Raw genomic sequence first — 14733 nt, 5'->3', positions numbered from 1 at the left:
TGGTAATTTAAGTGATTTAGTTTTGTGGAAACAGCAAAACTCTTGGAGCTATACAGTCTCGTTAGTTTCCAACAAGTTTTTCTAACTTGTATGAGGAACTACAGTTCCTCTCATTATTGTTGTCATCAAGATATGAATTTGATTATTAAGTTAATACCTGATATAATGCAGTGCTGGGATAAACCCGTGGGTTTTCAAGTTTTAATATCCTTTAGTTTTGAATTCACATTGACCGTTTTTTTGCAAATTAATACACTTCAACTAATGTTTGTTTGAATGTTTATCTTCGCACTAATGAATTACACAAAAATGTATAAATACAATTTATCAAAAACTACTATAACAGTTTAAGAAACTGGATTGCTAATTGTTGATTAAATGTTAAAGCCAATTGCCACAGCAATGAGAATTTCAAATAAGTGGAGACAGGCGAATCATCATTAAATGAATTTCAATACATTACTCCTGCTTGGTCCAAATCAGGGCTTTTAATCAAAAGATATTAAATATCTTAACAGAAAAACAATACAAAAAGCATGCTTGATTTGAAAGTAGAAAAAGTACCCCTCCTGCCCCCTTACACCAAAATCTGCCAGAGACAATGTGTTACAGCATGTCAAAAGTCCCCTACTCTGGCTTTTGTAAAAGTAGCAGTACATCCAAACTTCTTCCTGCTGAGCATTTTATAACCTGGAATTTTTTTTTTTTTTTTTTTTTTTTTTTTAAAACACCTTAGTCTCCACCTGGTTTCCCCAAACTGTTTAGGTTCCAATTTCCTTCCTGGAGAATAGCTGAAACTTTGCCAATAACCCTCCAGATTGCCTATGTTTTATAACAAAAAATAATAAAAAAATAAATAAAAAATAAAACCAGGTTGCCTTTTTTTGTACAACCATTAAGTTTAAAATTATATTTTACTCCCTGAACATGCTTCCCTCCTCTTTACACAAACACATGGACCTGTAAAATGCATGCACACACTTCAACAATGCAGAATTAAAAACTAAAAACATAGACCAATAATGTTCTTCACAAACCCAGCTGTTTCTTCTCCCCAAGATCTGTACACCCTGCTAGAACACAAACTACAACAAATACAGTATCCAAAAGTTTTTCCAAAAGTTCAGTTGCTTGAAAAGGGTATTTTATTCCCCATCTCTGTTTGCATTATATGGTCTGGAGCTCTGTGCCACAATGGGCTAAGTCCTCATCATTCAACGCTTATCAAAATGTAAACTCCAGATAAACCAAGGCAAAATAAACAATGGGAAAAACAAAATGCATACATCCAAATGAAAGCAGTACGGACCTTTGTGAGCTACTCTGTAGAGCAGTAAGTCATACAAGTTAATTTGCAGAGTCTCAAACATTGCCATCTTGCAGCATCCAAAGTCTGATCAATTTAACCCTGTTTTTGTTGAAGAGTGTGTCAATTAAACATAAAAGGCATGTTTAACAATAGTGTCTTATAACACATTTCCTAAATAAGTAAAATTTGTTTTTTTTTGGGGGTGTTGGTGTCTTTATAAACCTAGTTTCTAAATCATATGGGTGAAAACACAAAGGATTTTTAATATGATCACAGCTTACAGGCTTTTAGAAAAAAAATAAATAAAAAAATATTGAAATCATGGTTACCAACACACAGTAACAATCTTCATTATAAACAAAGCCAGTTGTACAAAAGGTCCTCTTCCCCACTTCTGCAAAGGGACTGGTTAGCACCCTTGGCATGGCAGATGGGAAGTGGCTGTAGGTCTGTGCAGTGAGGGTTCCTGTCACAAAGATGCTGTAAAGGTCAGTCCAGAGCAGCACCCCCAGCAGTGTTGGGTAGGTGGTTTGGTACAAAAGTAGTCTTGTTAATAGATTCTCCCACGGCTGCGGTTTCCTCTGCCTCCCCAGCCTCTCCCTCGCCCACCTCTGAATCCACCTCTCTGTTCTGTAAGCAAACAGACAATTCCAAGTCAAGACTAGGATATAGCTATTTCAATTGTCAATGAAGCAGAATATAAACAGATTTTCATGAAGTACTGCTGTCTCACAAACCACCCCTTTCAAATCAGGTTTTAAGATTTAGAGGAACAACTTAAGACTTCCCATAGAAATGACATGGAGTTGGGTGACTTAGGAAAAAGATTTCAGAGCTCTGGACTAAACTTGGTGTGCCAAGAATCTTGTGATCAACTAGTTTTAAATAGGGCTTGTTCTAAAACAACTCCACAACTATGCCCAGGAGATTGCATTGTCACTGCTGGTCTCCCTGTAACTGACCGTAAGAAAAGTCTCCAATGTTGCCGCTGTACTTGCCACTGGGAGGGTTGTAGATTTGCCGAGCGTCCCGTTTTGGAAGCAATGATGGTTTCTTCGGAGGGGAGCTGGAAGTAGTGTCTTCACTGGTAGATCGTTTTTGTCTGAAGGAAGTGCAAAATAAGTTTTAAATCCAAAAAAACCTTTATGAATGTTAAACTCCTACACTGATGTCAAATTCTGACATATCCACTATAGAGAACAAAACATTGGACAACAAAGACAGATCCCAACAAAGCCAGATGAGTGAAATTGTGAGTTTCAACTCTATTCGGTACCCTGAAGTCTTAGAGCGATAGTAAAGCTTGTTTACCCAGCAGCCTCTGTCTTCTGGACAGGCTTCCATGAAAGAGTCACTGTGCTCTTGTAAGAAGGAGGATTGTGAAAAAGGTCCTACAGATTGGGGAAAGAACAAAAAAAACAAAAAAAAAAAAAGGAGAATTGCAACATCATTCAAAAGACCACACTGTAGATGCAAACAAAGCATGTGGGCTCCACATTTAGAAACCAAAAGATATTACCCACAATTTAAAGTGTAAATTACTGTATGTGAAATTGTGCATTTTGATAAAACATTTGGTTTAAATATTTGCAATAACACATCCCCTCAGTCATCCCTTTCTAATATGTAACAGCACATAAGTCAAATTCTATAAAATCATCTATAAAATCTTACCTTTATCAGTACATTAATGTTATTTGTTATCTTCAAAGCAACAACTTTTATTTTGTTCTAGAAAAGAAAGAAAAAAGGTTCAATTCATCCACGTGAGCTCCATTAAGTCAAAGTTTCTGTACATGCACATTACTGGCATGACTCCAATACATGCTCATTCGGCCTAACCACGTTGTGGCACTGTTAACCTCCAAGCAATTTCAGGGAACAAAGGCAATCCAAATCAAATGACTATCTTCAATAAATAGCCAAGCACACAACCTCCTTACCTCATCTGTCTTTAAAGCACCCCCAGTCTTTCCCTGCAAGGCAGCCCGTAACTGCCGAATATAGACCTGGAGTCCCCGAGCAAAATACTGCAGCCTGGAGACAAACAACATTTAGTCACTGCAGTTCAACATGAGAAACAAAAAGAAATTCTGGGAAATGTTCAAACAAACTATTCAAGTGACAAAAAGATACCACATTTGTGTACGCCAAGCAATTAAACAAACCACTACTTCAGCCATCAGGTTTTGTTACTAATGTAGAAAACTGTTTGTTTTGACAGTGGTGTAAAGCGTTTACTTTTACATACACTATTCTTTATGGTAACACATTCAGGGCTATAGTGTTATAATTTCTCTCGACCAGCTGTTTGATCCTGCAATGAATATCGTCGTTTTGGCCTTTTCACACCAAAATGTTAGTCAGCTTTGTTATTAAAAGCAGAATATCTTCACATGCATCACTAATGCCATTTGAATCACTAATGCCATTTAATACCCACTAACACCACATTCTTACTGGAGTCCCAGCTACATTTCCCTACCTGATCTTGAAGTCTTTCAGTCTTTCTGCATTGAGTTTGTCAGTCAGGAAATCTGGCAGTTTTTTACCCAGCTGATGGAAGCCGAATAGAAGACACTCCACGTAACTGAACTGCAGCTTGGGCTCCTCAATGCCTGAATTCTCCCCATTCTCTGCCTCTTCTGGGGGCAATGGCATGTATTCCTGTTGAACAGAAACATCATCTCAGTTCACACTGCATATCAAAAGGGACATTATTAACAACATGCAGGAAAGTTCTTGCATAGTAAAGAACATTTCAGTTAGGAGTGTGTATAAACATATGCATGTATTCCCGATTCCTTGCAGTATTAACAGTATTCTTGGGAGACCAACACAATAATGCACATCGGTGGACTATAATGTTACATTTGTTACATGTACACAGGTGTGTTTACTGACAATAATGCTGTTCAGCAGCGTTCACAAAATCAAATTCATTTCAGGTTTTTTTTTTTTTTTGTGTAAATCACTAGGATACAAAATAGTGTGAAAAGAACACATAATTCAAACAAAGAATTTAGATATACACTAGAAGCCCATTACTTCAGACTCCTTTGATCGCCTTATTAAACCACCAAGCGTATCCCTGACAAATTCAAAATGGCTGACAAACAAAAAAGGACAGTGCTTATTGTAGCTGAAAAACTGGAAATTGGAAGCTGAAAGACGGTGGAAATTGTCCAGCTTTAACCTGATCGTGATCCAGTTCAGATAAAATAAACTGCCATAAATGCTTTATTTTCTTGAACAATAGTCTATGGGTTTTATTTTCCACAAGTAGATGTTTTACATTTTATACACAAAACCGAGCAATACAGTTAAAAAAAAAGTAATGTTTCGCTTTTTCAAAAAGTATTTTTTGTATTCATTTTACATTTTATTAAGAGATTTGATAAGAAATGTAGGTTACAAATTATAGGTGGAACCCTAATTTAATTTTGATTTAAAACGTGCACAGATAAGCTGTTAAAGATGGAATACTGTATTATCACTGATTTAATTTCAAATGGCATGAACTCTGAATCTGGACAAAGACGTTGAAAAACTTTTTTTTTTTTTTTTTTTTTTTTTTTTTTTTTTAGCATAAACCAGTTTAGCTTCTCCCGAGTGGCCATCTGGTAAAAGTGCATGGAGTGCAGGATGCACTATAGCCTGGAGGTCGGCGGTTCGAGTCCAATCTATCGTGCAAACTGAAACACTAACACATGCACACAGTGCTTAATTTGTAAAGAAAGAGTGCCAGGTGCAAGCAGTGACAATAATACCAACCCTAAGAAGCGCATATTCAAAATCATAACACGTTTGAGACTATTGCAGATATTAGATGTTTACAATCACATATTCTACATAATATACAAAGTAGCAGTGTGTGCAGAAAAATTAAAGGCAACCTCAGGACAAATAAATAAAATCCTGTATACATGTTTTGTTGTATTGGCATTTAAATGGATTAAAAAAAAAAAAACTAATTAAAAGGCATTCGGTGGCACTCCAGAAGGATGACATTGAAGGGGGGAAAAAAAACAAAAACGGACACAAACATTGGTTTGACCCACAGTTTGCACTATTACCAGCGATGTGTATGCAACAAAAGCCACTGGTAGGTTACAAAAACAATTAAACTTCAGCTAGATAGTTGCCTACTTTGTTTTGTTCTCTATTAAATTATATTCATTGGAAAAAGGCAAGAGAACCTGATTGTTATTTTTATTGTTTTGGTTTAATATAATATAGTAGGCTAAAATATTTTTTTCATTAAAAAGTTGTCGTTCTTCGTTGAAATTAATCTTCAGCTTTCATATTTTGTTGTGTACTACTCACTTAATCAAACCAAGTAGTGTAAGAAGCTGCTTGTATCGTTCATGAAGTTTTTCAAATCAAGTAAGCTTATTTGTATAAAAAAAAAAACGTCAATAGTTGCAGCAAGTGTCATCTTACTTAAAGGCACTCAAGCTAAAATCGTAGTAATTTATAGTAGGTTACAAACGTGGCAGCGGACCGTCTCTTTTTAGCGCGCACGCAAAAACTTGCAGACTTTAAAATTAAAGATTAGATTTGAAAACTAAAGCATTTTTATGAGATTTAAGCACTACATGCACTTACCTACCTATGATATAGTGACATGGCACGTTGACTTTGAAACGACACCCACTATAGCGCTTCAGTGGCAGTACAGCCTTTCACACAGGCCGTTATGATGGTTCAGTACCGTCTCTGAACAACCTCGCGAGGTCATTCAGATGGCATAAAATATGACGGTTCTGTGGCAGTATAGGCAATTCAGACCTATAAGCCGCTTCAGTGGTGGTTCTGAATCGTCGTAACTCCTGTGTGTGAAAGCTTAACCGCTCTGTATGTGTAACAGACTCCGTGCATTTAAAAAAAAAAGTGCATCACTTGTTTGAGTCAGTTTTACATTTACAGTACTAATTTTTTATATAGAACACTTCAGTCATGCTTTCAGATGTGCTTTGCGGTGATGTTATATACAGTGCAAAAAAGTAAACACAGTGTTTGGGGCTACAAGAAGAATGCTAATGTTTAAATAAACCTTTAGAGTACAATACATGGCTCTACGTTTAGATTTTTAACTATTGGATCCTTGGGCCACTGAGCTAGTGTTTTTACTGCCCCGAATGCAATTTTATCTGGCCCAATATATTTATATATTTTTTCAGGATGGCTTTTATTTTCATTATGTTTAACTGTGTATTGTAACCAAAGAGAACACACGTCTCAAAAGAAAGTGACTAAACGAAGCCTTTCAATATATGTTACCTGGGTCCTGGGAGACAGTCAACATGGTTTTAGGAAAGGGAGATTGTGTCTAACTAACTTGCTTGATTTTTTTGAGGATGCAACATCGATAATGGATAATTGCAAATCATGGGTGACATGAAATGGTTTATTTAGATTTCCAGAAAGCTTTTGACAAAGTCCCGCACAAAAGATTAATTCTCAAACTGAATGCAGTAGGGATTCAAGGAAACACATGTACATGGATTAGGGAGTGGTTAACTTGCAGAAAACAGAAAGTACTGATTAGAGGAGAAACCTCAGAATGGAGTGTGGTAACTAGTGGTGTATCACAGGGATCAGTATTAGGTCCTCTGCTATTCCTAATCTACATTAATGATTTAGATTTTGGTATAGTAAGCAAACTTGTTAAATTTGCAGACGACACAAAAGTAGGAGGAGTGGCAAACACTGTTGCAGCAGAAAAGGTCATTCAAAATGATCTAGACAAGATTCACAACTGGGCAGACACATGGCAAATGACATTTAATAGAGAAAAGTGTAAGGTACTGCATGCAGGAAATAAAAATGTACATTGGAGAAAGAATCTATGAAAAAGACCTAGGAGTTTTTGTTGACTCAGAAATGTCTTCATCTAGACAATGCAGGGAAGCTATAAAAAAGGCTAACAAGATGCTCGGATACATTGTGAAAAGTGTTGAATTTAAATCAAGGGAAGTAATGTTAAAACTGTACAATGCATTAGTAAGACCTCACCTTGAATATTGTATGCAGTTCTGGTCACTTCGCTATAAAAAAGATATTGCTGCTCTAGAAAGAGTGCAAAGAAGAGCGACCAGAATTATTCCGGGCTTAAAAGGCATGTCATATGCAGACAGGTTAAAAGAATTGAATCTGTTCAGTCTTGAACAAAGAAGACTACGCGGCGACCTAATTCAAGCATTCAAAATACTAAAAGGTATTGACAGTGTCGACCCAAGAGACTTTTTCGACCTGAAAAAAAAGAAACAAGGACCAGAGGTCACAAATGGAGGGGCATTCAGAACAGAAAATAGGAGGCACTTTTTTACACAGAGAATCGTGAGGGTCTGGAATCAACTCCCCAGTAATGTTGTTGAAGCTGACACCCTGGGATCCTTCAAGAAGCTGCTTGATGAGATTCTGGGATAAATAAGCTACTAACAACCAAACGAGCAAGATGGGGCGAATGGCCTCCTCTCGTTTGTAACCTTTCTTATGTTCTTATGTTCAGCCATTAATTAAACATGCACACATTTGTTTGCTTGTCGGAAAATGAAAATACTGTATTCAAGATTGTGTACAAATGATACTCGCTTTTTCGCAAGCAAACCCGCAACGAAGCAGTTACCATATGGTCACAGCAATGCTAAAACAATTATAATAATCCTAATTAGGGATGGGTCAGTGTAGTCAAATACACAATTTCATGAAAATAAAAACCAAAAAACTATTCAAATAGCATATTACATATTCGAGTACACACACACAAAAAAAAACGTATACATTGGATACTAGTAGAAGCAAACGCGACGATTTTATTTTTTTTAATGCCGATGCTTAACACGTGTTATGTTAGTCTTAAACCAGTTATTTGCATATTAAATGTAAGGACCCTAATTAATTATGCAATTCTTGTAATAGCAACGTTCTACAGTAATTGTATTCTGTTTGAAAATGTCGCCAGTTTTATTGCCTTGTTTATCTTTATGTTAAGATCCCTGCATGAGTTCCGCTGTAATGACTGTATACAGCAGCTTCTGCAGCTGTTGATTGCCAGTTGTGAAACAGCTTCTGGGAGCATGCCATTGACTAACTTTGAATGTGTGAACTGAAATAAAATAACGTAGTAGTGCTAAAAGAAGTAATCCAAACTTGAGTAACATCGAAATTAGAAAGTTAATTTAGCGTTGTGATGAATATAAACATACTAAATGTTAAGCACAACAACTCAGTGACTAATAAGAAAAGGCAAGATACTTGGAGTTGGCAAGGAGTTCTTTGGACTCTGGACTGCAGAGTCAGACTCAGGACTGTAAAATATCTACTGTTGACTTTCTGTGAATGGATGGAGTAATGTCAACATTTGCACTGACCATTAAAAGTACAACCAGGTATCCCTGTTTTTAATTATTTACAGGTTATTGAATACACAAAGTAACTTGACAGATGAATCTGATGTCAGTATTTGATGGCTAGTTGTAATTAGTAATGTTAAACTATTGTAATGTTGGTATGTATTTTCTAATGTTTTGGCCAGGCTACAATATTTACACTGTTGAGATTATTTTATAAATATTACTTGTTAATTAAACAGATGTAGAATATTTAGGTTGCTATATGATAGGTGTTATTTTATTCTGAATACACTATAGAATTATTATTTGGTGGTTTGCGCAATATTATGCTACTGTTGCTTTAACTGGAAGAGATGCGCGCTGTGACATTGCTGCTCATTGAGTTCTGTATTTTAGTTCAGTAAACAAAAGGAAAAACTTGTGCCTAAGGAAATAGGGCATTGAAAGAAGAAATCTTGTCTTGGACATTGTTTGTACACTGTGAACCTGGCTTACACTGTTATGCTGTCTGCCTGTACACACGCATTTGCCTTTTATTCTTGGGAGCGTAAGGGACCAGAGTTCGGGTAATCAAATACACAAAAATGTTGCACCCTGTGTATTCAAATAGGAAACTATTAGACATTCCCATCCCTAATCCTAATAAACACTATTAAAACAATATTCATAATACAAAATAATAACAATCCTTCTCAGAGCCTTGTCGTTTGTGTAGCCTCTCTCAAGATCCAATCTTGCCGAGTGATACCAACGAGTCCTGGAAAGATTGTGAATGGCATTTTTGACCTGAACATATCAGATCCCAAATCAATAAGTTAAGACAATTCGACCTCGTATCTGGGTATCCGTCGTGACATCTTACTGTGAGACTAGATGATGTAAAGTATATTTTGGATTCACAACATATAAAGCTGCTGTTTTATCTGCAAGTCTGTGAAACTGACACCAAACAAGGCAGAACGTTACTTTTTTTCCCCCACTGTCATAATGAAGCCAGATGAAGCCTCCACTCTAAATGTTCGTCTTCATTTTTTTTCCACAATTACTTTCTTTATGATTTCTTATTTCAGCGCTTTCCTTTTGGCTTATTGGTTGCTTAGTTGTAGAAAACCCACTTTGTAAAAGATTTGCCATGTCACGGGAACGAGTACAACCAACACAGCACTTCGGTACGCAGTCTCAGATTCTGACTGTACAACGAATATGACGTGCAGCAGGAAAGTTAGGATTAGTCCGTAGTTATGTTTTTAAAAAATGGTTTGTAAATTAATTTTCAACTTTTTGGCTCACTGGTTAAATGCAACCAGCCCAGTCGGGCCTGTGGTGCTACATAACTACCAGCCAAACTGAGATCTCCACAGGCCCCAGGCCACCGGGCAATGGTTAATGTCGTACCCTGCAATACATGCAAACCTGCGTTAATCCGACCGTTCATTCATACATACAAACTATTTCTACGTCCCCAAAGCTGTTCGGCTGACCGGGCTTCTATACATTTGAAAGCATATATCTCTCCTTGAGATTTGACCAGATCACAGAAACAGAAAAAATCTAAAATAAACAGATCTTACCAGTAATTTATCAAACAGCTTGGTTAAATTGACTTCTAGTTTTTCCATGTCACCGCAGAATGGGCTCATCTCTGCCAACAACTTCAAAACCTATTAAACACACAGTATTTCACATTTGCAGATTTGATCTTTCCAAGATTTCAATAAATAACCTGCACATGTTGAAAAATTATTATAGACCAGTGCAAGGTTCAATTAAACAATTAATGACTAGCCGACATTTAATTGTTTGTGTACTATTATTAATAAAGCAGAGATCCATCTGCATGCACGTTTAACTGATCAAGTGCTGCAGTATTATTCCCAGCAGGCACTCAAGATGATAACTAAATACGACCAGTATGTAAAACAAATAGACATATAGCTTAAGTGGCTAACTATTAAGATGATCTAAACTTCCAATTTGAGTTGTTCCTCCCAAAATGAGGAGGTTCACTTTATCCGAAATAAGCAGGGACCCCATAAGGGCATATTATAAAGGGCTGCTGCTTTAGAGCTTACCCAGAGCAAGAGTTCAAGGTCAGATTCATTCCCTAGCCAAACCAGCAAGTGGTTTTCCATTAGCCAAATCAGGAGGGCACTGTTCTTTACCTCTAACTGGATGTCTAGTTCAGCCACTGGGCTGGTCAGGGTGCTGAGGTTTGGCAGGACGTGCTCACAGAAGTAGGTCACAAACTGTGTGGAATGAACATTTTTCTAAGGATGAGAAAAAGCACAAGAATTAATGACAAATATTTGTAAAGGGAATCACTAAATTTAACACTGACAAATTGCTGGGATTGATCAGCTACTAGAAACCAGATGAGCATATATATTTCTTTATGTTCTTATGCAAATCAGTATCTGAAAGGCAGCTGAATTTGCAGCTGCACAGAAACCTGTATATCCTTAACCCTTTGCGGTCCTATGTCGGACCAGGTTTGACATTATAAAAAAAGGCGTCAAGCACAGGTCTCTAGTCGTTTTTTCTCCGGAAAAAGCAGAGAAAACCTTTCAATGGCCAAATGAGACTGATAGGAGCCGAGAGAAGCCGAAAAAAAAAAAAAAAAAAAAAGGGGGGGGGGATCTGAGCAATACACATAGCCCCTGCACCACAGAAATGAGAGACACAAAGAAGATAGATGCTTCCGAATCCAGTGCTCAAATAATATCACAGACATTTGCCAAGCTTTTTGAGATGTTATACTAACAAAACAATGACTTGGATCGCATTATTGAGAGTTTGGTGGTAAAACGAGCGATCAGGAGAGGATTTATCAGTATGCACGAATATAGAGAGGTATGTGAAATACAGTGAACAAGGGGTGGGGGTTAGCTGGAAATGCAGTACTGCATGTCCTTTTGCTATGCAGTGCCTTTTAAACCTGTTTTAACAGCTCATGTAAAAATTAATTGGATCTGACGCGCCTGACAAGCGCTGAATAAATTAACTAAGGGTTAAACACTTATAGATGAGACTTTTAAAAACATGTAATAGTGTTCTAGATAAAGGCAATGTAAAGCTACAAATTTGAGAAAGAACAGTATAAAGAGGCACCCTTACAGAGAAGAGGGGCACAGCTTGGCGAGTGCACTGGAGTAGCCTGTCCACGCTGTCTGCATCAGCTGGATTGAGGTGCTGCTCCAGATATGCCTGTTCTGCCACCAACTGCACCAGCTGCTGCCGTCCGCTCACTGTCTGCAGATTCTTCAGCCCTGACAGGATCTTCATCAGCACAACAAACTCCTCTCCAGTCACATCCTCCAGGACCTGCAATACAGCCAAAAAACCCCCAAAAAAAGCAGTTAAAAGTACTCAGGAACTCAATTTAAATTTCACCCTGAAGTGTGAATTACAGTAACCTCTCTGGACTGCGGATGGAATGCGTTACCTTCTTGGACTCTGTAAATATGTAGTCCTCCACCTCCTTGGTCATCACCTCATCAGGCAGGGTCTTCATCTTACTGGAGAGGAATTTGACAGCTCGCTCCCTCACAATATCCTCCCCTTGTAGAATTTGAGTAAAGAGCCCACCTAGTGTCCCTGCAGAATTATAAAGCCAAGGGTTAAACTCTCCAATTTCAGGTTAACAAGATATTGGCAATAACGACACTGCAAAGGAGGTATTCATAATTGGACAGTGTTTAACTTTTCATCTAACTTTCCAAATACATGCACTCAAATCTTAAAACCAAAATTGATAAAAAAAATAAATAAAACAGTAAAAACCATACCTTTGGCATCCATCTTGAATATGCTGAGTAATGCAATGTTAACTAGGTTAAACTCGGCCGAGTCATCTGAAAAACAATTAGGAAAATATTGTTACCAACAATGAGAAAGGAGTTTCAATTGCAGCCCCAGTAAAATCCTTTTTGTGACAAAATAGGTCATTTGATTTCATACACCCTTAAAATACAAACTTATTAATTAGTCTTGTGGTTTATAGTATTGTAATTGTCTAATCAGCTTAGAGCATATTTGCAATTGCAGCATTTAACTTTTGTCTGCCAGCTGTCTGTGCATTGAAGTCCAGACAAGTGGAGAAGTTTTATCCCCAATAGCGGAGTTACTGTACCTGACTGGAGCAACTGGGTTAGGATGTCTGCAATCCTGGGGAGGTTCTCTCCTGCTGCAAACTGAGGCAGCTCCTTGATGGCCTGACGACGGATCTATAAGAGGAGACAAGGGTGTGCGTCAATGACATTCCATTGCAAATATTTAACACTCATTGTTAGAGGGTTGGGGTTGTCATTACTGATCATCATCCCAATAGTCATTTTAATGCTTCCCATTATAGAAATTCCACCTGGTAACTCATGCTTCACTACACATGACAAACATACAAGGAATAAATGACAATTCAAATATATTATACAAATCCACAGGGTGGAAGGAGTATTTCTTTAAGCAAATAGCTTATGTACACATTCTCACCGACACATCTTCGTCCTCACAGAGGTCCAGCTGTGCGTTGATGGCTGCATCTGCCAGCTCAGGAAAGCTCTTGAAGAATTTGGGAATGAATTGTGCAGCCAGGCGCTTCTCCTTTGGGCCACCTTTCACCCCATCTAGGATCCCCTGATATGCATCCTTGTGCTGTAGAAACACAAGCAAAGTTAGTTAAGCCCTGGAATTAATATTAGCACTTAAAAAAATAAAATTTAAAAAAATTAATGAAACTTAATGAAAAGCTTTCCGCTGATGGTGAATACTCACAAAACAAAAAAAAACGCTGCTACTAAAACATTACAGTCCAACAATTTTTTCAACATATGGCATATTCCACTATTGATCCCGACTGCATTTGTGCACATGAAATCTCTCTTAAACTGTATAAACACAACGAATGTGTTGAAATTCAAAATAATGTACCGTTTCTCCAGCTCACAGGGTTGACTTCGTTCCATGCAGTGTGAGAGAATGCGCACAATGAAATGCTGCCTAACTTATTTAGGAACAGATGCCGTGCAGAAATTTGCCCTCAACGCTAGAGACGCTGTTTGTAACGTAAACACTGATTTCTGTAAACGCTCTACTTTAGTTACTTGTACACATATCTATTTAAGCAAGTTTAATAGCAAGCGTTCAAATCAATATCTGGACCAGTGTTTAACTCAATACCTAATCTTACAACAAATTCCAAAGCCTACGCCCACTGACCGTACAACCGGTAATACAATTAACTCAAACACCTCACATCACCAGAGGGCCTACAATAATCCACCCCTTACGTTCGGTGACGCAGTATCCCATCAAGCAGCCTGCCGACAGTGCCTCGACACATATAGATCACTCTTACCTGGCTGATATCATCCTTGGCGTCCGCCAGGACCCCGTAGTTGCGATAAAGCTCCTCCACTGTAACCGCCATGAGTTTTCCGTGTGGCTGCGGCTGTGTTTTTAAGCCCAATGCTATTTTCCTACAGCTCGCTGCACCGTTTCCTTGTTAGAATTGTATATAAGCGCGTCTATTCTTAGCAAGTCTCTGTAAACTTACTATTCTATACTTTCCAGGCTTCACGACGGGGCAACTGTTCTAGAAAATCGACCACAAACTGAAACCTGTAAAGTATATACGTGTTGGGCCTCCCACACACTATGAGTGAAAAAGAGACGCGGCGAGTAGAGAGAGAGAGAGCTGTCGTGCGCTTGCGCAGCAGAGCTCAGAGGAAAAGGAAACAGAATGCGAGCAAGGTCGTGCGCGGTCACGTGAATAGGTTGTTTCGTAGAGCATGCAGCTGCCCCTCTGTTGCAGGATATTTCAGCGACGTTGATTAGCGCTGATCCAGTACTGAATTGTACTTTAAGTCTTGATTAACGAAAAGTGGATTTCATGAACGCAATTTAAAATACGCCAAGGCTATTGTAGTTCTTGGCTAAAAACTGATTCACGACTACTGGACATTTTCATCGGGAATGGGGGGGATTTGTTGGGTGCCAAGAAACCAACCGTATGTAGAATTGTGTATAAAGTCTGCCGTGCCATATGTCTGCTGAACCCTCAATACATTC

The 14733-nt window shown here is 38.0% G+C and overlaps 1 protein-coding gene across 1 annotated transcript; it reads right to left on the bottom strand.

Moving 5' to 3' along the window:
• Positions 1 to 469: 469 nt before the first annotated feature.
• Positions 470 to 14388, bottom strand: api5 (apoptosis inhibitor 5). Its single transcript, XM_041276166.1, has 14 exons — positions 14021 to 14388; positions 13156 to 13317; positions 12797 to 12890; positions 12453 to 12518; positions 12110 to 12261; positions 11782 to 11988; positions 10830 to 10934; positions 10239 to 10328; positions 3795 to 3976; positions 3253 to 3346; positions 2984 to 3040; positions 2621 to 2700; positions 2272 to 2411; positions 470 to 1939 (listed from the first exon to the last, which is right to left on the bottom strand). Exons 1-14 carry the CDS (start codon positions 14090 to 14092, stop codon positions 1860 to 1862), a joined length of 1581 nt encoding a protein of 526 aa, XP_041132100.1. The 5' UTR covers positions 14093 to 14388; the 3' UTR covers positions 470 to 1859.
• Positions 14389 to 14733: the final 345 nt, after the last annotated feature.

Source organism: Polyodon spathula, chromosome 17 (assembly GCF_017654505.1).
Source record: "Polyodon spathula isolate WHYD16114869_AA chromosome 17, ASM1765450v1, whole genome shotgun sequence".
Taxonomy (NCBI): Eukaryota; Metazoa; Chordata; class Actinopteri; order Acipenseriformes; family Polyodontidae; genus Polyodon; species Polyodon spathula.
The sequence above is the reverse complement of the archived record's forward strand: the minus strand, read 5'-3'. Positions and strand labels throughout refer to the sequence as shown.